Here is a 22,178-nt window from a genome sequence, read left to right as displayed (position 1 = left end):
CAAATGATCAGATTCCCAGACTTCTGCGGCCCACTCAATCGCTTTACCAGTTAGTAAGGACATGAGAAATGCACGTTTCTTTTCATCAGAATCAAATAATTCATATAATTATTCAATTCAATTCAATAATTCATCCGAATTCAAACACAATAAGGCAGTCCAATCCAAACAACAAAACAGAAGGGCAATCCAAAAGGCAGAAACAGAACAAACAGGCAATGGTCGTAACAGAATGGCAAACAATCAATGAAAGAAACGCTCGGTAAGGCAGGTAAACTGGCAATACTTTGCAGTGAAGTGATGGCCTAGCCATGCTTAAATGTCTGACAAACAGGATGTGAACAGTGAAGCAGAGGGAGCGGCACACAGTCAGTACTCGGGAGAGGGCTCCCTCTGCTGGTGTGGCGTTACACACATTTAAAAAGGTAAACCTTAGCCAAAAAAAAAAAAAAAGGCAAAATCAAATTTGATCCACATTCACCTGTGGTGTGAATGTAGCTTTGATTTCACACAATTTTTTTGGTGCCATTTTAAACTGCTGAGCCATTTAAAACTCTTTCTACAGAAACAACAAAAATATGGGTTGACATTTGTGTGAATTTTCATGTGTATCTGTAAGTGTGATGACAAAAGAAACTTTTTATTACACCTATAACAATTAAATCGCCGCCTTATAGAGGGTTTGAAATTTCTCTCATTCATAGGCTTCTTTCCACACTCAGAACCTTGTAATTTCTTTCCAGAATGAGTTTGCGAATGACATTTCAGGTCTCTATGATATGTGAAACTCTTTTCACACTGAAGACACTTGTAAGGCTTCTCTCCAGTGTGAAGCCTAATGTGAACAATAAGGTTTCCTTTGAGAGCGAAACTCTTCCCACACTGAGGGCAGGTGAAAGGCTTCTCTCCAGTGTGAACTCTCATGTGAACCTCAAGGTTTGCTTTGTTTTTGCAAGTCTTTCCACAGTAAACGCACATGTGAGGCTTCTCTCCAAAGTGAATTTTTACATGATTTTTAAGATGTTTCCTGTCTGTGAAACTCCTTCCACACTGATGACATATAAAACAGTTCTCTCTTGAGTGAATCCTCATGTGGTGATTAAGAGTTACATTAAATCTGAAACTCTTTCCACACTGACCACATACGAATGGCTTCTCTCCAGTGTGAATCCTCATGTGAGCATTAAGGGTTGCTTTATGTTTAAAACTCTTTCCACATTGAGGGCATGTAAAAGGCTTCTCTCCAGTGTGAATTCTCATGTGGCTTTTAAGGTTTGCTTTTCGAATGAAACCTTTCCCACATTGTTGGCAGGTGAAAGGGTTTTCTCCAGTGTGAATTCTCATGTGGAGTTTAAGGCTTCCTTTTTGAGTAAAACTTCTTCCACACTGTTGGCAGATAAATGGACTCGCTCCAGTATGAATTCTCAAGTGGACTGTCAGGTTTCCTTTTCGATTGAACCTTTTTCCACATTGTTGGCAGATGAACAGGTTCTCTCCAGTGTGGACTCTCATGTGGGCTTTAAGACTTGGTTTTTGAGTGAAACTCTTTCCACACTGTTGGCAGGTGAATGGCTTTTCTCCAGTGTGAATTCTCACATGGACTTTAAGGTTTCTATTTTGATTGAAAGTCTTTCCACAATGTTGGCATGTGAAATGACCTTTAGTCTTTTGAGCTTTTTTTCTTGATAAAGTCTTTTCAGTCTGTGAGCTAATGAAAGGTTTTTCTTCAGTTATGAAATCATTCTGGTCTTTTTCTTCAGTTTCATTCAATTCTTGACTCTCTTCTTTCAGTGTCTTCAAGTCTAAGATGAAAAAGACAATTAACCCCAATTTAATGGCACAAAACAACAGACATCAAAACATTTACACATGTAAAACATCAAAAAAACAATGTTTATGTTAGATCCTACACATTTAGCTAGCATCACAACCTCTTCTCAGCATAGCTAACTCTTGGCTTTCTTTAGGACTTGTCCCAAATACTGTCACTCATCATATCACAGAAATAGTGTTACTGAAGTTGCAAATGATCTGCTTTTGGCATATGATCAGGGTTACATCTCTTATGTTGCTGTTAGATTTTTCAACAACAACTAGGAAAGGGCAGTCAGTCCTGGAGGGCCATTGTCCTACAGAGTTCAGTTCCATCACTAACCAAACACTCCTGCAAGTAATTTTCAAAGAATCAGGTGTGATTAGAGATGGAGCTTAACTCTCCAGGACAGTGGCCTTTCAGGGAGGTATTCCGGAAAGTAGATCATGCAACATACCCAGATAAGTTTATGGATAAGTAAACTGATAACATCAACTTACAGTTTCAAAAACTGTAAATATATAAGGACAAATTTCCCAAAATACCCTTTAGATGAGGTTTAAGTGGGCATGACAACAAAATATAAGCCTATTATAATATAATAAACGTATGTAATTTATAATTATAAAGCATTGTTATGACAAACCAACGTTCATTTTGTCACATCACACATCTAAAATTTCCTCATCACACATATCATTGATCTTAAAAGGTTGTCTTTTTTACTGCTGGACATTTTCTGTATAATATAAATTCTGAATGCACAATAGATCAATAGGTGGTCATTTGCACCAACACTAACTAAACAAAAGAAGAAAAAAAGAAGTATGTTGTGCTGCTGCTTAACATCCATTTCTATGCTGACACCTGAAATCGTTGATCCATTGATAATGTACTCAATATGCATATGAATTAAACTCTGGGTTGTCAATAGGAGGTTGACTAAACTAACTCAATCTCACATGCTCTGCAGAGACCCACAGGCTGTGTTTAAACTGCTAATCTTAATGCACAGATCCAATCTTTTGACCATACCAATTTTTTGGCCAGTCTGTTTACATTGACTGTAGACACAACTGGTATTAATTCCCGCCCATGATTGTCATTGATAGCTTTACTATGCACATGTTAGACCCTTGTGTTTGGAGTGGCCATGCTATTAAAATTATTTACATATTTCACGTCGGGTGACCATGATTACCTGACAGAATGAATAAGTTAACAGCTGTTTGTAGATGTTTTGCAGCGCAAAATCTGACTGAACGGATATAGACTAGAAAAAAAAGGTAATTTGCATTTGTTATTTTATCTACAGTAGTTAGATCTACAATTCTAAAGTGAAATAAAGTAGCAGGTAAGAATATATTTATTTGAATGAATCTGAATATAATGATAACAAGAGACTGTGAGAGGGAGAGATAAGCCTACCCAGTGAAGCAGTGAAAAGAAAAAAGAAAACACATCAGACTTGAATGAACTGGGCAGAGGTTGAAATTCAGCTTCTGAGTGTGTGTGCAATTTCTTTCTAGGAAAAAATATATGGACATAAAGTTCCCATCTTAATAATAAGCTTGCCAATTTTAGTACGGGTGAAGGCATACGTAGGTCGCATGTCCAGATATCGGATATGTGTGATTTAAAACAACATTTGAAAGTTGCTCAGATCGGATGCGAAAAAAATGGATCTCGTGTGGATTTTTGTGCTTTCTCGTGTGCAACAAATACCGATCTGTGTCAGATCCGAGCTAAAAATCTGATCATTTGTGCCAGTGAAAGCCACAGAGATGTGGTGGATATATTTAAAAAAAACAGGTAATGCAACTCTTTTTTTCTCACGTAACTGTTCTGACTTTGGTAGTAGCTGTGTAAAGAGCACAAAGACATGAGGGAAATAATGACCACAGCTCATTATTACTCATTCGTTCCCTTGTTTCAGTTAAATCAAAACGAGGGAACTTTTTATTTAAAGGAGTGAACAAATTAATAAAACAAATTATTACAGAATTATTAACTGGTCACAATGTTGTTTTTCCCGCATGTCATGTCCGGAGCTCGTAGCTTTGAATTAGCCTATATGAAAGCAGGAACTGTACTATTTCGGGTCTATGACAGTTAGAAAGGCAAAGATTACTAACTTTAGCTAGGTTAGCATAGCTATTGTTTTTTTTGTTTTTTTTCATTTACTCAGCAGCAGATATGAGTATCCAAAGATACTTAAAGAAAATGAGGAAGGGAAAAGAGATCGGGGCTCTTGTAATTCGCAAGGATTATGTGGAGCACCACATCTTGTCAGACCATCATCAATACAGTGTAAAGAAAGATGCTGCACTTGCTTCAGGTACATAATTGTAATAATATAAATTTACTTATTTGAATAAAACCTGTTAACCATGTTTTGGCCAATATAATGCATAATTTCTTTGTCCTTGGTCTAGGCCAGTTTGGTCCTAAAGAGCTGTCGTCCTGCAGAGTTTAGCACTTCGCCTTCCTATAGAGGGTATGCATGTGACGTCACCATCGACCGTTATGACTGTGGTTACACCCAGTGAATGGCACAAAGACTGAGGGGCAGCATTTGTTTTCACTGTGAATGCCACAAAAAACACAAAAAAGAAAAGAAAAAAGAGCTTTGCGATTGACTGTACAAATAGATTTAACAAGATATCTGAGGTATATTTTTAAACTGCCGAAAGCTGCAGAAAAAAGAAGCAAATGGATCACTACAATTCACAGAAACAACTGGACACCAGAGAAATGTGGATTTGCAGTTATTTTGTGTCAAAATGTTGGATTTGGAACTTATCAATTAAATATTTACCGTCTTCTGCAAAATTGCGTGCTTTAAAATAAACACTGACAAAACCTATACAAGTTTTAGGGATGGATGATATATATATAACATTGTTATAAGTGATCACTTGGATTTAAACCTACCTATATTGTAGTTATAGTGTTCACAGGTAGATTTGCTTTATGTATTTCTACGGTGTCGAAATCAGGCACATATAAATGTCAGGAAACACGATTCATGGCTGCATGTCAATATCCTTGGATTAGGTTTCTTTGACATGTCAAAAGGAACACTTTTGAGCCCAACTTTTAGTGTAATTCATTTGTTTAACTCAGCTTTTCGCAGTTTCCCCTATTAAATCCAGTCATACAGCAGCTCTTTTGCCACTCAGTCCAGCTGAGGGAGCGTGTTCCGGCGGGAAAGTGATGTCAGTCCATACCCTCTATAGCCTTAGTAATCTTAAAGACCTTGATTAGCTTGTTCAGGTGTTTGATTAAGGTTGAAGCTAAACTCTGCAGGACAGAGGCTCTCTAGGACCAAACTTGCCTACACCTGGTCTAGGCTACTCAGTGATGCAGGCTTTTGAGCCCACCATTGTTATTGAGCATGAGGACATCATAGGGGCATTTAAATGTCTTTACTGACCAACATGAAATTTGTGACCACTATTTTTGAAATAGCAGCTAATCGAGCTAATAGCAGCTCAATTGTAATCTCCGTCTATATACCAATTACTGCAAGCCGTGTTTGGATGCCGATGTAGGTTTGCAAAGCCATGAGCATTAATAGTAAGCCATTGTTGATAGAAGGCTTTTTTGAGATGCATTGGAGCAGCACGGACCAATCGGTGTGTGACATCGGAGTGCCACGGGAGCGTTTGTAGAGCATACGACTCCTTGTGCTTTTTGATCGTTCTCACGGTGCTTTGATGTTATGCGGCGTTTGGTCTTTGAGAAGCCGATGCATCTTGAACAACCCCTGTGCGTTTGGTGCTGCCACAAAGAGTTTCAATATTTTTCCTATTTAAAACTTGACTCTTCTGTAGTTACATCGTGTACTAAGACCGACGGTATGCTATAGATCTGCTACTTTTACATGGTAAACTGAATGTCACTATTTTCACTAAGTGTAAATAGCATCTATCACTAAAAAAAATATGCTTTTTCCACTTAGTGTAAATAGCCCCTTCCTTATCTTTCTAACCCCAATGGCAGATAATTTGCAAAATAAGAAAAATGCACAAACTATTATTATTATTATTATTGCATGTGGGATGCCATGAAAATGAATATTAGTTCAATAACTTAGTGTTTTATTTATGAATAGGTGTATTTTCTGAGTTAGTATTTGTATTCAATTAAGTACTATTGCATCAAAACCATTAAAAAATGAAAACATTACGTATGGTAAACAACAGTTAAGTACAGTGCACTTTAATATTAAATAAAATAAAATGTAAAATTTTGACTTGATTGTAATTTATAATAATTGTTTACTTAAAGGTGATAGAGAGGATTTTTTCGTCGACTGAGAATCCAAAGACTGTTAGTGAGTTTTTGAAATGAGCGCATGCATAAGAACAACCCCCCTCCTTCACAGCTCATTTCAAAGGAACGCCTCCCAAAACTCGTGCACGAGTATTGTGTTTACCACCGGCATTCGCTGTGTCTTGTTGTGGATTCATTATGTCGGACTCACCGCAGGTAACTCATAATCTGCAGTTGTTACTCCTGTCTCCTGACAAAAACATTGCATGCGGCGCCTGTGGAGTGTGGAAAGTTACTGGAGCGCGCAGTCGCGCGCGTCTCTCACAAGTAACGTCACGGCAGTGATTGACAAGCCAGAGAGCCAATTGGCTGATGTTTTTAAGGCCCTACCTCGTGCACAGATGATGTATATTAATATTATTACTTTCAGTGCACCTAATAAATAGTCTTTTATCAGTTAGTAAAGACAGTTTCAAGTAATATGGCAAAAATGTATAAAACAAAACATCCTCTTCAGCACCTTTAAATATTTTGCGGTAATTCAATGTTTTGAGTATTCTGAACTCATCAGGTTTTACAGCGTGCACATGGAGGCGTTGCAGTGCAGTGATCATTTCCACAGTCTATTGCTGTTGTGCTGTGTGTACGTAAGAGATGCATGATTCGTGGACAGAATTAACACAGACTGACATGATAATGTAGTAATTTCACCATTAATGTCTATACAGTAATTAAAGTATACTACTGTTTTTCACAGTGCTCTGATTACTTTAAGCCTCATGTAAAGTTGTTTTAACACTTATTTGAGCATTTTAATATATACTTCTTTATAGAAATAGTGAATTGAATATTACATATTTATTGCTGTTTATAATGAATGTATATATTTATTGTCGTGTGTGGATCAGTAGCACACTGCAAACATGTCTTATGTGAAAGCAGAATGAGCGAAGGAAACTAACCTGTTTGTTCTTCAGTATCTTCATGTTTCACACTGAACACTTCTTCAATCTTTATTTCTTCACTCTCCTCTTTAATAAACGCCATCTTTATAATAGTGTGTCACGAGATCTCAGATGAACCAGGAGTTTTCCTGTGTGTTTGAACAATTTGACATGTTTAAGATGAGAATTAACAGAAACAAAAATAAATCCACAGTAAATCTCTAGGTGTCTCAGATCCCTAGTTCAGTAGTCAGCACACTGATGAGAGAGTCAGTCAAACAGTCAAAAAACAACTCGAACTAGTGTTACAAATTAATTCATTAACATTTGTAAATGGTTTGTAAATGTCATCATTATTCACGCATGTGTTCTCGTTACAGTGTCGCTGTTTTGATCAGCAGCATCGTCAGTGAATCGAGCGCTTCGAATCAGTGAATCATTTGGAGAAGGAATCGGTTCAACTGTCTCGGGGTTTTGTTTTTTTAAAACATCCATTTCTCTCATTATTACTTGTCAGAGACCGAGTTCGTGTTTATGATAAACTGATTCACGATATATGGAGCGAAATCAGACGCAAATTAATCTGGACGCGCTTTACTCACAAAAACACAAAGACAAAGCACTGCAGTGTTACATTCAATAACAGCTCATTCATTTTACAGTTACTGTAAAAACTATAAAACAGACATAACGGTTTGTATTGCATCAAGAACTTTAAAAGCGTAAAACACAAACCTTTCAGCCGAATCATAACAGTAGCAGGAGCGCGGCGCAGACTTATGATGTCATATCACCAGACCAAAATAAAAGTCCTGTTAACACTGCTGTGTCTAAAGTCACAAAAGTGCATAAAAAATAGATGGTAAAATAGATGTTAGAGAGGAATCCAGCGTTTGTTTTTTCTTGGTGAATTTAAGCGTCCATTGATGTGCTGAAAATGTTAAGAACTACAAATGAAGGAATGTGAGATTCTATTTAAAAGGCAAAACTAATGTTTGGGTACAGAAACCATCTATAGGCTACACTGTAAACAACAATTAAATTCAATTCACATTTATTTGTATAGCGCTTTTCACGATACATATCATTTCAAAGCAGCTTTACAGAGAATGCATGTCAAAATTACAATTTAAGAATGCAATTAGCAAATAATGTAATAATTTAGGCAATTCATTTACAAACACTGTCAGCAGTTTAACTGAAGGTAGAGGCAATGAGCTCCTGGAAAAATGAATTACATTAACAATAATTAGGATATAGAAATTGGGCAATGTGCATGTTGATCCAGATGATTGCGTCTTCTGAAGTCCTCGCAGGAGTTGGCGCCGTCTCTTCATAGGTGTTGGTCATCTGAGGTCTTCTTAAGAGGCTGGATCCAAACTGAAGCTGAAGTCCTCTCTAGTCACCTCGGGACGGGTGACTAGAAAAGCAAATGGAGAATAATTAGCGTAGCTGCTGTTCATAACATTAAGTAAAGATAGTCATGTGCAATTGATCTGATAAGATGCATTATGTGAATGCTTGGCTAAAGAGATGCGTCTTTAATCTAGATTTAAACTGGGTGAGCGAGTCTGAGCCCCGAACATTATCAGGAACTATTCCAGAGTTTCGGAGCCAAATGTGAAAATGCTCTCCCTCCTTTAATGGACTTAGATATCCTAGGTACAACCAGAAATCCAGTTTTGTGATCTTAGGCCCCGTCCACACGGAGACCGCACAAATTTTTTATCGGATAGGCGTCTCATCCACACGGATCCGGCGTTTTCGAAAGGTGAAACCGGTATTTTTTGAAATCTGGTCCCAGAGTGGAAAAATTTGAAAACGCCGTCTTGGCGTTATCATGTGGACGGGGCAATCCGTATAATTTCTGAAACGATGATGTCATCACCACACGTGTCGACCCTAGTCAGATGCACTAACAGTACAAAACAGCACCAACAACAGCAATAGCAGACTCTATATGCTTGTGTTTGTGCTGCAGAAGCTACTGAACCAAAATAAAGTGTTATTTCTAAGCTTTGCTGTAGTTTATATTCAGCGCGCAAGGTTTATGCGCATGCTCCAAGTCTTCTTCGCTGCTTTAAGTGCATTTCTGTGACCGAATTACAGTGCCACACAATAGTCTGACATGTATACTACATCATTTTGAGTCGTTTCAGTGGTTTCGTGTGGATGCAGATAAAGACTTCAGATGCAAAAGCCTCTAAGTGCCGTCTGAAATTTTCTTCTAAAATGAGCATTTTTATCAAGCACATTTCTTTATGTTCAGTTATTTCACTTTAATGGCAATTAATAGGTCCTTTTTATTGCCATTAAAGTGAAATTACTTAACCTAAACATATGAGCTTGATAAAAATGCTCATTTTAGAAGAAAATTTCAGACGGCACTTAGAGGCTTTTGCATCTGAAGTCTTCAGATATTTTTTGAGACGAGGAAAAAAAAAAGATCGGTTTAGGGTAAGCTCCGGCTTCGTTTGGATGTAGCCTGAAAGAGCGTGAAGGATTGTAGGGCGATAGAAGATCAGTTAAGTACACAGGAGCTAAACCATTTAGAGCCTTATAGGTCATTAGCAATACTTTATAATCGATACAGAACTTAATGGGTAACCAGTGTAGAGATGATAAAATTGGTGTTATATGATCATATTTTCTTGACCTGGTAAGAACTCTAGCAGCTGCATTTTGTACTAATTGTAGCTTGTTTATTGAGGAAGCAGGACAACCAGCTAATAATGCATTACAGTAATCTAGTCGAGACGTCATGAAAGTATGAACTAACTTTTCTGCATCAGAAATAGGTAACATATTCCGAATCTTAGCAATGTTTCTGAGGTGGAAGAAGGCTGTTTTTGTAACATATGAAATATGATTTTCAAAGGACAAGTTGCTGTCTAATATAACACCCAGGTCTTTAACTGTCGAGGATGGAGTAACAATACATCCTTCTAAATGCAGATTGTAGTCTGAGAGATTGTGTTTACAGGTTTTTGGCCCAATAATTAATACTTCAGTCTCATCTGAATTTAATAGAAGAAAATTACTAGTCATCCAATGTTTTACTTCTTTAACACACTCTGTCAGATTGGATAATTTAGGTTGCTCTGCTGTTACACAAAGTATCTGTTATTCAGTTACAGATGACTGCACAAATCGTGCATACTAATGAAAACATTATAAACTGTTACCTAGAAGAAAACAACTGTAGTTTAGGCATAAGTCAGCCGCAACCCTGAGAATATAGTTACCTTTATGGAATAATCCACTGATGTGCTGAGATGCAATGTGAACTAAAATTCTCAGTTGCACGTGCAATCGCGCATGTCAGGGAAACTCATTAATATTCATGTATGCTCCGCCTTCGGAAACCGAAAATCTCAGAAACCGAAAATCTCGTAACGCCTGTTGTAAACTGTCAACTGCCGTAGCTAAAGAACGCAAAAATCACTAGGCAACAACAAAGAGGACGGCGTGGATCATTTAATCATTTGACATAGTAAACAATACATTACATGTAAATAAAAGCAAGAGAATGGTTGCTGTTTACATTAAATGACATACAGATACAACTAAAATACCACATAACCATAGAACATAACATTTACTTATCTAGTCTGTCACGTATTATCGACTACGGCAAATCGGCTACTCTCCCGTAGTAGACGGTTACAGTAGAACGTCAAGAAGTAGCAGTTAAATTTGCGCATGTGCAATGGAACGCCAGAATGCCGTTGCTGTTATATCTTTGCTTATACCAGCTAAAGACATCGAATTAAATCAGAATGGAGACAGACTGATGGTGAACTCAACTTGTTGTCTTTACTCGTACCCATTCACAATGTCATGACATCACACGCATTACACGTGATACACGACATCTCCCCTTTGCTTGGAATTAAACATATCCTTGGAGATTACATAGAAAACATTGTAAACTTATTCATCTGTCATAAACAATATGACATATCAAAATGCCAATCTTAAAACATAAATCTCTTCTTTTTCAATGGTAAACTTCCTCTTACATATCTCTTTTAACCGAGGACATATTGATGTCAAACATGTTTTAAATGTACCCTTAATGTACCTAAAGTGAACACAATTGAAAATATATATGCATTACAACTGAGTATGTGTTATTTCCTCAACAGGATCACTCAATAATAAAGTCTTTAAATTTCTCTGGTAGTTTGATTAGCCTCTGTGGTCTCTCACGAGGAGTCACTACACCACCTAGTGGCGTACTCTGGGTATGCATTTTGTTAGAAGTCATTTGCCCAGTCTCTAATTTGACTGGTTCTGACTCTGCTTGGTTTTCCATTTCAACAGGACTGTCTTTTGCATTCTCGCTGAAGAATTTTTTCACGAACGTTGTGTTCCTTTTGTATTGTGCTCCCTTTGAATCTTCAATGGTCACGGAATTTCCCTTTCTGGACACGATGGTGTAAGGAACTTGGCTGAATGCAGTTGTCAGTTTGTCTATCTTTTCTTGTCTCACCAGAACCTGATCTCCCACATCCAGCTGTGAGTGCTTTGCCCCGTGGTGGTGGTCTGCATAAAGTTTAGCTTTACCTTTTTGCTCAGCATCATGATCCCTTACTTCCTGATCATTTCGCGACATGGTAAAATCAGGAAGTTTCCCCCTGATTTTCCTCTTGAAAAGCAATTCAGCAGGACTCTTCCCCGTAGTGTTATGTTCAATAGCTCTGTAGGTGGCCACATATCTGCGGAGCTCCTTTTTCCAGTCTAGGCCTTCCACCTGAGCAATCCGTATGCGTTTCAGAATAGACGCATTCTGTCTCTCCACCTCACCGTTTGCTTGTGCCCACCTTGGTGTTGTCTTCACATGCTGAATGCCATTTGTCTCACAGAATTGTTGAAATTGATTAGACATAAATTGTGGACCACAATCTGATCTGAGGGTGCATGGCAGACCGTGACGGCTAAACACCTCCTCCAAACAGTCAATGATTTTATCAGCTGTGGTAGACTTGAGTATTGCATACTCATAATAGCGGCTATAGTAATCCACTGTCACTAGTATGGACTCTCCTGTTGGCAGAGGACCTAATATGTCTGTGGCTAGATCCTGCCAAGGGCCTTCAGGTAGGCAGGTCATTCTCAGAGGCTCTGGATTATCAGGTCTCATCACAAGTTGGCATGCATGGCATGACCTAACATGCCTTTCTGCGTCTTTATCAATGGCAGGCCACCATAATTTGCTTCGAAGGTTCTGTTTGGTGCCTACTATACCCAAATGTCCTTCGTGAGCTAAGTTTAAAGCTCTTGCTCTGAGCGACTGTGGTAGTACAATGCGTGTACCTCTTAAAACCAATTGTCCAATCACACTTAACTCATTGGCAATGTGGGCATACAACATTCGTCAAAACAACCAGTTTGTATGGCATGTCTGACCTTTCTTAACTCTTCATCAACCCCTGATGTTTTTTCCACAGTTTGTGTCGTGAGTGCCCTTGGAGTAGCATTTACGGCCACGAATCGCACATACTCCTCAGCTCCATGCATATGTGCCTGTTTTCCTATTTTTCTACAGACCAAACGCGAAAGTGAATCTGCTATGTTTTGCTTGCCGGGGATGTGGACTGCACGAAAGTCATATGGTTGTAGTCTTAACACCCATCTCTCGATGCGAGCACATGGTTTTGACCGCAGTCCATAGATGGTTTCAAGTGGCTTATGGTCAGTGACCAGGTCATATTTGCCCATATATGTATGGATGGATTCTCTCACACGCCCATACTAAGGACAACGCTTCGCGTTCCGTCTGTGAGTATCTTTGTTCACATTCAGTTAAGATGCGACTGACATAACATATGGGGACGCTTTCTCCGTTTTGTTCTTGAATCAACACCGCCCCAATGCCTACCGGACTGGCATCTGCAATGACCTTGGTCGGTGCTCTCTTATCAAAGTAAGCCAGGGTTCCGGCCTCAGCTAGCCTCTGCTTTAAGACTTGAAACGCCCGTTTTTGTTCAGCACCAAACTTGAATGGAGTATCCTTTTTTGTTAATCTCCTTAGTGGTTCAGTGATGGATGCAAATTGTGGGATGAAACGACTACTATATCCCACCAATCCTAAGAAGCTTTGTACTTCTGATGCGTTCTCTGGTTCTCTGGCCTCGACCACGGCACAAACCCTCTCAGCTGTTGGGCCAATCCCTTTCTCCGAAAGAAGCATTCCCATGAACACAAGCTTATTCATATTGTACTGACACTTTTCCTCATTGAGTGTCAGTCCACAATTCACAAGCCTCTGTAAGACAGCATGTAGTCTCTGATCATGTGTCTGCTGGGTTGGAGCATGTACAATAAAATCGTCAGAGATATTCTCCACTCCTTCTATACCGGCGAGAGATGATGCAACTTCATGCTGATATTGCTCACTGGCTGATGACACTCCGAAGATAAGTCTCTTGTATCGATATGTGCCATTGTGAATGGCAAACGTGGTAATACCTCTGGACTGTGGCGTAAGCTCTAGTTGGTGGTAACCCCATTTGAGGTCAAGCTTACTAAAAATGGAGGAGCCGTTCATACTCTGAAGAAGCTCATCCACGGTTGGAATCGAGTATCGGCCTCGAATTATGGCTTTATTTGCCTGCCTCATATCCAAGCATAGCCTAATGTCTTTGTCAGGTTTAGGTACAATCACCACCGGATTTACCCATGGGGTGGCGTCAGAAACTGGTTCAATAATGTCCATCTCTAGAAGCTGCTGAATCTTACGTTCCACTGCTTCTCTCAAGTGAAATGGAGTTTGGCGTAATGGTTGAGCTATTGGTGTCACGGTGTTATCGATGTGTAAGCTTATCTGTTTGGTGTTAAGTTTTCCAACTCCCTTAAACAGAGCTGGATACTGTTCTCGAATTTGGCTTGTCACATCACTGATTGTAGCTACGTTGACCCCGACTTTCAGTACTCCTAGTTTAGTAGCGGTCTCTTTACCCAGTAGTGGCTCTCCTTTTCCTTCAATTACTGTGAATTCAGCCTTGGTGCTCCGTTTTCCACATTTTATTTCACATGTGAAAGCTCCTTTTATGGGTAGGGGGTCTTTGGACGCATAAGCATATAGCTTTTTATCAGACTTGTATGAGTTGCACTCAATTCTTCTGCTTTTCAACACCTCCCATGTAGCTTCATCTATGATATTGCTGGTGGCCCCGGAATCAATCAACATGTCCAACTCAACTCCACCCACAGCAAATGTATGTCTGTTTGAGTCACAGTCTTTCACCACAAATGCATATTGGTTATCAGCCATTTTGTTAGTTTCTCCACTGACATATTTTGCTGTCTGTTTAGTTGCATTTTTGGTTTTGCACATTTTAGCAAAGTGATTGACGCCTTTGCATTTTCTGCATTCTTGGCCCCTTGCTGGACAGGTTGGGTCTTTGGCAAAATGATCCAGTCTACCGCATCTATAACACTGTCTTTCTCTCTTTTCTGCCCCTCGTTTTGGAATTCTCTTTTGATATTTTCCCCCTTTTTTCACAATCCGATGTATTGATTCTTTTTCACCTTCTGGCTGACTGACATGCATGGCAGACATTTGTAACTCCACACGTTCACATCGCAGTGCAATTTCGAGTGTAAGCATTAATGTTAGTTCCGTCCCTTCTTCTAACAGTTTTCTCCGGATGTAATCCGAACTGCATTTGCTCAAAACTGCATCGCGCAGCTGATTATCTCTGTCTATACCAAAATCACAGTCTTTTGCAGCTTGTCTGAGTCTCATGACGAACTGTTGCACAGTCTCACCTTGTTTTTGCGTGATCTGATAGAAGGACTGTCTCGCCAATGCCGTGTTTACTCGGGCACAAAGTACGCATTTAAAGCAGCCACAGCAGCGTCATAATCTGTCGCAGTTCCCGTGTCCTCCAATGTTGAAAATATATCTTGCAAATCTATACCCGCGTGATGAAGTAACAGTGCCCTTCTCCGTTGTTTCGTCACGTCATTTGCGTCTTCTCCTAACAGCAATCCTTTTCCGTCTGCAAACAGTTCAAATGCCGACAGCCATCTCTTCCAGCATGGTCCCAGTGTCGCGGGTTCACTGTAGCAATTGAACTTTGGCACTGATGCGGCAGAATCCATTTTCTGGTTTAAATTAACTCGCAATCAGATTTAACTTGGTAGTCATCTACTTTCTGTCCTCGTCGCCATTGTTATATCTTTGCTTATACCAGCTAAAGACATCTAATTAAATCAGAATGGAGACAGACTGATGGTGAACTCAACTTGTTGTCTTTACTCGTACCCATTCACAACGTCATGACATCACACGCATCACACGTGATACACGACAGTTGCCGTTGTATCAGCAGCTGCTGCTTAAAGTCCCTAATGACGTTTACTGACTACTGACCGGTAAGATCCTCAGAGAGCCAAAAAAATTGAAGACTGGAAAGAGTGCGTCAGTGAAGGTGGTTGTGAGTGTGCGTAGATGTGTGTTAGTTACAGGATCAGAGAATGACACCCTTCCTCTGTCATAGTCCAGATTCACTCTCACACGATCAAGCTTCTGTTTAAACTGACTGCGCCGCACTCTCCAGACATCAGTGTTAAATGAACCACGTCCCTTCCTCTGGTTTGATGCTGTAGTTACTCCAAGTCTCCAGTCTGAACTCTCTTTAAGCTCCACATCCCAGCAGTGTGTTCCTGAGTTAAAACCCTCTGAACCCAGAACACAGGCATAATAATCAAATCTCTCTGGATTATCAGGAAGAGGTTGTTTGATCTCGCTGTTTCTCACACTGGTCAGATCATCAGACAGGACGATATATGGATTCGCCGTGTTTGGATCCAGAATCACAGGAGCTGATGAGACACAATCAACAGATGCTTTTATTCTGATGTTCATATAATGATCAAGAGTGAACCAACACAGATTATTATGAATTATGACACTGTTGATCAAACACACTTTCCTCTGATCACTGTCAGTGCTGTTATTAGTTTCACACTCATTTTATCATCAACTACAAACATTAAATGTGTGATTCAGACATTTATGTCCATCAATTAAAATCGCAATAAATCAATGAGATCTGATGAGAATATATATGCTGTAGATGAAAAACTGTAAGTGTGTGTCTGATCTTCAGCAGCATCTGATCATCTTCATTTTATTGGCTCTTACGCCTATTTCACACTGCAAGCGTGAGCGTAACTACATCGTCACTGCAGCTGCGAGTATTCACACTGGAAGCGTTTGTACAGCGTCACAGCAGCGGCTCCAAGCTGCATATTTGTAATTAAGTCTGACGTCACGCGGCAGCACTTCCGGGTCCAAACGCTCATACCACAAGAAAACAACAAATGGTGCTAATATACACACACGATGTGATGTAATACTACAAAAAAAATTATAATCATAACCTTTATCTCCATATCAAAATTCCAGATGGCCAGACAATGATTCATCTTTTATAAATCGTTAAAATATTAATGTCTGTGACGCCGTGAGGACGGAGACTGTTGTGTAGACTGTAAGTATTTAAAATGTTTAACTTTTTAAAATGATTGATGTTTAATATGACTAAATAGCGCTCATTAACGGCCGTCGATGGCATTCTCAAGTGAAATGAGTCAAGGCTTGGACCCGGAAACGGCGTTCCTTACGTCACGACTTAACAAGCGGATAAAGTGAGCATTTCTTTACAAAGACAGCTATAACTGTGTTTTTATAATTGGTCATTTATAAACTTGAGAGTCTTGAAAGTTTGTTAACATGCAAAGTGTACAACACTCGCATATAAATGTAAAATAAATAAAAATAAATAAATAAAAGCCTCATGTCATCCATTGCTGCACACGAATGAGGTAAGCTTTGTGTTTGACAACATTTGCTGCGTGAACATGTTTACAACAGCAAACTCAGCGATAAAGACAGCAAATTCAGGTTTAATTTGGGTACGGAAGAGCCTATATTGCTGTCTGTGTAATAACAAAAATAATGTTTATATATCATATTTTCTGGCTAGTTTAGTTTAGTTTTTAATAATACACCATACTATAACCCAAACTGAATAATTAAAAACAAGTTTAAATGAGTAGATCTTCTATAAATATTTTTTAATATTAATTTTATTTCCTGACATACTTCAATTCTTGTTAAAACACACTAGATATGCTTATTCTGCTCTGCTCCTGCTACGCGCTGCCGCGCAGCCTCTGCGTGCGGTGTAAATGCTCTCATCTGTTAACATGGGCGCCGACTGCTGACGCGTGCGGTGTGAACCCGGCCTTATAGTCTGCATTGGTTTAAAATAGTTTATTACTGTCTGTTGTGTTTGAGTAACTAATTATGTTGGCTTGTGAAATTATTATTATTATTAATATTATGATTCTAAGATTAAATTTTCTAATTGTAACTCTTCCTAACAACTCGACTCAAACCCTCAGACTGTTCTGACTCGGGTTGCTTTATCTTTTCTAAAGCCTCGTTTACACTGCACGTGTGTGCGGCTCGTTATGGCCCCGGCAAGGTTTTGTTCCGTCCTCTGCGTGGTGTCAACTCACACCAGAAGCATTTCAGAAGCGAAGCGGCTGGATTCGCGAGACCACTAGATTTGCCTGTCCAACGTTGTTTCCGTTGCTTTTTTCATGTATTTAATGGCTAAATTGTTATATTTTGTCCGGTTTTATTGTGTTTATTGCTATGCCATACTTTATTTTGCTGTAGCCTGCAGATGAAGTTAATACACTTGAAATTCCAGTTATGGACAACAAAAACAAAGAAATTTCAAGTTTTTCAACTTTGTATCTCTTGTCGTCAGTTTCTGGCCTCCTAGTGATGTGAAATATGAGCGGGAGTTTACCCAGGGTGATTATTTTGACTTTATTTTGTATTTGAGCTGCGCGTCTTGGACGCAGCGTCCGTCAAAAATAGGCGAGGCGCCTATCTTTAGCGAAGCAGCGCGGCGAGCCGCTTCTGGGACGCTTCTCAAACGCACCGCGGCTCGGCTGGTGTAAACACGAACATTGACTAGAGTGGCCACGTATCAGCTCCGGTAGCCGCGTCGCAGCCGTAACGCGCCGCACACGCGTGCAGTGTAAATGAGGCTTAACTTATCCGACTTACGGTTTTCCTAAAAATGACGATCAAAACTCTTAAAAAAAAAATCACACATGCTGCAGCCCAATTCACATACTATCCGTCCTAAATAGTATTCAAAAAAAGAATTAGTATGTCGAAAAAAGTAATATGTTGAAATGAGTATTCCAAAGATACCCGGATGATCTACTTTTTCCGGTTAGAATTCGAAGTGCAGATCCGTGCACACTCCAACGGCTAATATTGCCCATAACACATTGTGCTGTGGACGAGGATTCGATTAGAACTACAAATACAAATAAAAAATGTTAAACTACAAACATGACGGATGTGCGGTTAAGCATAGCAGTTAAGATAAAGTGGTTTGAGTTATTAATAATCAGTATCCAACCTGACGAAAAGATATCTATTAAATGTTATCCACATTATATTTCATCTGCAACAGCATTGTGAACTTTTATAACGATGCGTTTGGTCATTAACTTTTAAATGCATCATTATGCAAAGATGAGGAGAGACCCGACTGGCAGATAAATGTGCGACTACATTTCTCTCCGAAACGCTAGGAAATTTAATTTAATTGAATGTTGAGGACTGTGACAAGATGATTGACAGGGCAGTTTAAGGTTGCATAACTAAGCGACAGAACGTCCGTTAAAGACGCAGTTATGACGAGTATGTCCCAAAGCTTGCATAGTCTTCTGCTACACACTCAGTATGTACTTTCTCTTTACAAAAACAGTACATACTTTTAGGACGTAGTATAAGTAGGTGAATTGGGATGCAGCTACAGACTGTCATTGACAGAAAGTTCTTATGAGCCAAAACTGTTCAAACTCCAACTGACAAAAATTAAAATCTAAAAAGACAGAATTAGACTCAATTAAACTGCCATTCTATCTATCTATCTATCTATCTATCTATCTATCTATCTATCTATCTATCTATCTATCTATCATGAAGCACCTCTAACTCTCCACCCCTCCATCATTTCCAGCTCAGATCTTCTGCAGTCAGACTCACTGTTTTGGACGATGTCCTGCATCTTCTTCCAGGCTCTGAACGGCAGGTTGCCCAAGTAACGTGGCACATGAATCAAAGCTCCAGAAGCCATCTGTGGATCCGGCCATGAGCTCTGGACTCTGGAAGAACATTCAGGAGTCAGAACTGCAGTGGCTTTGGATCAGAACCAGAGAGACCAGAGACAGGAGCAGATCACTCACCTTTCCTTTGAGACTGGAAACTCCTGCAGAACAAACACACCATTTATCATCAAGAACTCAATCAATGAACCAATGATCAACCAATGATCTGAAATCAGACCTTCAGAAAGCAGACGTCACTGGCTTTCATCATCTCCTCCATGTCTTTGATTGTGTGTGAAAGAGCTGAGATGTGTCTGTTCATCTCCTCCAGCTTCTCCTTCATCATCTGCTTCTTCTGCTCCTCTTCCTCCCTCAGTGCAGTGATTGTAGCTTCTTCTTCATCTCTGAGAAACTGATGAAGCTTCTCAAACTGCTGTTTAATCTGACGCTCTGTGTGCTCAGCTTGAGACTGAAATCAGATCACATTCACTTTAATCATCTCAAAGACCAACTGATTCTGGAGCAGCATGAAGAGTGAGTGAGTAAATGTGGGTTAGTTCACTACAGCTTTAATTTCTGAAGCACTAGTGCTATAGTAGTAGATGTTCTGTGTCTGTCGGGTGAAAATACACATTATCAATCACATCCTCAGGTAGATTCATAATGTCAGCAGTTCAGTTCAGGGCTCATGAATATTAATCACTTTGTGTTCGTCCAAATGAAAACACAGAAGGTGAGTGCTAGCCAATGGGATTAGGACTGACACATTATTCCCGCCCACTGCTGAATAACCAGCTGACAGAGGTGTACACACTTGATCATCTATATACACAAACGACTGTGTGTGTGTGTGTGTGTGTGTGTGTGTGTGTGTGTGTGTGTGTGTGTGTGTGTGTGTTCCAGTCAATAAAGGAACATGTAATTATATCACACAAATCAGTTCAGCTCTTCTAAACAAACTCTTGAATATGTCAAAAGAATCAATCCTCACCTTGATGTGTTGAACTGTTTTCTCAAACTTTCCTTTAATCTTTTTATTGTGTTTAAGTTTCTCTTGTAAGGACTTCAGTGCTGTATTGAGATCCTCCTAGAATTTAAAGTGAAAATCTATAAGACACCAGAGATTTCTGTAATATGTTCATATATGTAATACATAAGCTTAAACAAGTGTTTATCCGTCTTACCTTATATGATGAAACCACTTCACCGATGGGTCTGAATTTATGATTGTCGTGTTGTTTTGAATCTCTGCACACTAAACACACAGGCTGTTTGTCCTCCAGACAGAAGGGTTTGAGTTTCTCACTGTGTAAACTGCAGATCTCCTCAGATCCTGATGAACGCCTCTCATTTCTCTCCTTCAGGAATGACTCACACAAGTTCTTTAATGCAAGATTAACTGGGGGAAGTTTTCTTGCTGATCTTTTCCTGCAGACAGGACACTCCTGAGCTTTCTTGATTCTCCAGAACTGTTGAAGACACTCTTTACAGAAACTGTGACTACATGACAGAAGAACAGGAACACTGAAGATTTCATGACACACGGGACAAATATAATCATCTTCAGATAGTGAAGCCATTTTCACTGTTTGAGCTCCTGCAGTCTAAACTTTACTTTCACTTTCTGAATGATGGTTTCAAAAATGAATAACCTCAAAGATCTGCTGTCTGTTCAGAAACAATCTTTTCTAAAATCCTTCTTGAAAGTTTTTCTCTTTGTTCTTCCTTGATAGATGATTCTTTTATGCTTTTGTCAAGACAAAGTCAGTATGACAGGAAGGAAAAATAACATGTCAGTCTCTTCCTGGGGCATGTTCAAGCTCAAACCGGTGCGCAACGTTTTGCTACGGTTTCCGGGATGAACCACAAGTTTCCTGGAAGTGGTGTGCCACGGGTTTGAGATATGTTTTCTCTTGTTTGGTGGGTGTGTCAGAAATTTCTGCCCAATCAGCAACAACATGTATATACACCACGCAGTATTAAAGAGACAGCTCACACAATGGGTATGAATGTAACATAAAAGTACTACACATATATTTTGCTATTGTATTTTGGAGTGACACTTTCATAAACTTTTCTATTCACCTCTGATTATATAATGGTAAATATTACAATATCATAGCTCAACAACAGTGATCAGCAATAATGATAAGCCTAATACTCACAATAAAAATAATAAGGTCATATAGATCATAACACAGTCGCAGGGGTAAGAAGTGGATTATCCTTCATCTGAAATGTTTAGTCCTTTCATCCTGAAATACGAGGCAAATGTACCACAATAATTAGGAACCACAGTTTCCACCAATCTCTTAACTGGGATGTTCTCTTTTATTCTGGACGGCAAGGGCAGTGACTGTAATATCGAATATATTTTGCAGTATTAAACATGTATTTATACTGACTTCATCAGGCTCCAAAAATTCTTTAAAAAGAACTCAAAGAATGGCCCTCTCAGCTGCCATAGTTGCAACTCTTGCTTCATCAGAACAGGGTGTTCAACGCACCACCGTTTCCATTTAAAAAACGTTTCGCAACATTTTGTCGGGGCTGAATGCAGCCCTGGTAAGTGTTGTAAGAGGGTGGAGTTTCTGATCACGTTTTCTTTCATCTCTGATAGACCACCATCTTCTCTTTAACTAAAAAAGAACTATTATATCTAGCCAAGTTTCATATTTAAGTTTCTTCTTGCACCAAATGTAAGCGTCGCTAAGACCAGTAGGGCACGAGCGGAAGTAACCATGCGCACGCCACAGCTCACCGGCACCATCTTGTGCACCTAGTCCATGGTTCCCTCCTAAGAAAGACATGTAGCCATCATCACCTTGCATCAAAATAGCCTCACATGCAAGGAAATTGCTGCAAAGATTATTGCACCTGAAAGAGCCATTTACCAGATCATCAAGAACTTCCAGGAAAGACGTTAATCCTGAGTGAAGACGGCTTCAGGACGTCCCAGCACCAGGACCATCAGCTACAGAATC

At 39.4% G+C, this 22,178-nt stretch overlaps 2 protein-coding genes across 2 annotated transcripts; both read right to left on the bottom strand.

Moving 5' to 3' along the window:
• Positions 1-440: 440 nt before the first annotated feature.
• Positions 441-7,803, bottom strand: LOC137035518 (oocyte zinc finger protein XlCOF6-like). Its single transcript, XM_067408895.1, has 3 exons — positions 7,771-7,803; positions 7,054-7,184; positions 441-1,802 (listed from the first exon to the last, which is right to left on the bottom strand). Exons 2-3 carry the CDS (start codon positions 7,136-7,138, stop codon positions 478-480), a joined length of 1,410 nt encoding a protein of 469 aa, XP_067264996.1. The 5' UTR covers positions 7,139-7,184; positions 7,771-7,803; the 3' UTR covers positions 441-477.
• Positions 7,804-15,403: 7,600 nt separating this feature from the next.
• Positions 15,404-20,991, bottom strand: LOC137035523 (E3 ubiquitin-protein ligase TRIM35-like). Its single transcript, XM_067408902.1, has 6 exons — positions 20,379-20,991; positions 20,186-20,281; positions 19,433-19,663; positions 19,333-19,355; positions 19,133-19,251; positions 15,404-15,870 (listed from the first exon to the last, which is right to left on the bottom strand). The coding sequence occupies exons 1-6, from the start codon at positions 20,772-20,774 to the stop codon at positions 15,404-15,406; spliced, it is 1,332 nt and encodes a 443-aa protein (XP_067265003.1). The 5' UTR covers positions 20,775-20,991.
• Positions 20,992-22,178: the final 1,187 nt, after the last annotated feature.

This window comes from Chanodichthys erythropterus, chromosome 14, assembly GCF_024489055.1.
Source record: "Chanodichthys erythropterus isolate Z2021 chromosome 14, ASM2448905v1, whole genome shotgun sequence".
Taxonomy (NCBI): domain Eukaryota; kingdom Metazoa; phylum Chordata; class Actinopteri; order Cypriniformes; family Xenocyprididae; genus Chanodichthys; species Chanodichthys erythropterus.
This window is presented reverse-complemented; position numbering and strand designations above follow the sequence as displayed.

Bases quoted from the DNA above. Each gene is read 5' to 3' on its own strand.
- LOC137035523 (XM_067408902.1), bottom strand. From the start codon at position 20,774: ATGGCTTCACTATCTGAAGATGATTATATTTGTCCCGTGTGTCATGAA. The intron at 20,282-20,378 runs GTAAGACGGATA...TTTAAATTCTAG, and splicing joins AAGTGGTTTCATCATATAAG to GAGGATCTCAATACAGCACT. The intron at 15,871-19,132 runs GTGAGTCTGACT...GTGTCTCATCAG, and splicing joins GCAGGACATCGTCCAAAACA to CTCCTGTGATTCTGGATCCA.
- LOC137035518 (XM_067408895.1), bottom strand. From the start codon at position 7,138: ATGGCGTTTATTAAAGAGGAGAGTGAAGAAATAAAGATTGAAGAAGTG. The intron at 1,803-7,053 runs GTTAGTTTCCTT...TTTTCATCTTAG, and splicing joins AGATACTGAAGAACAAACAG to ACTTGAAGACACTGAAAGAA.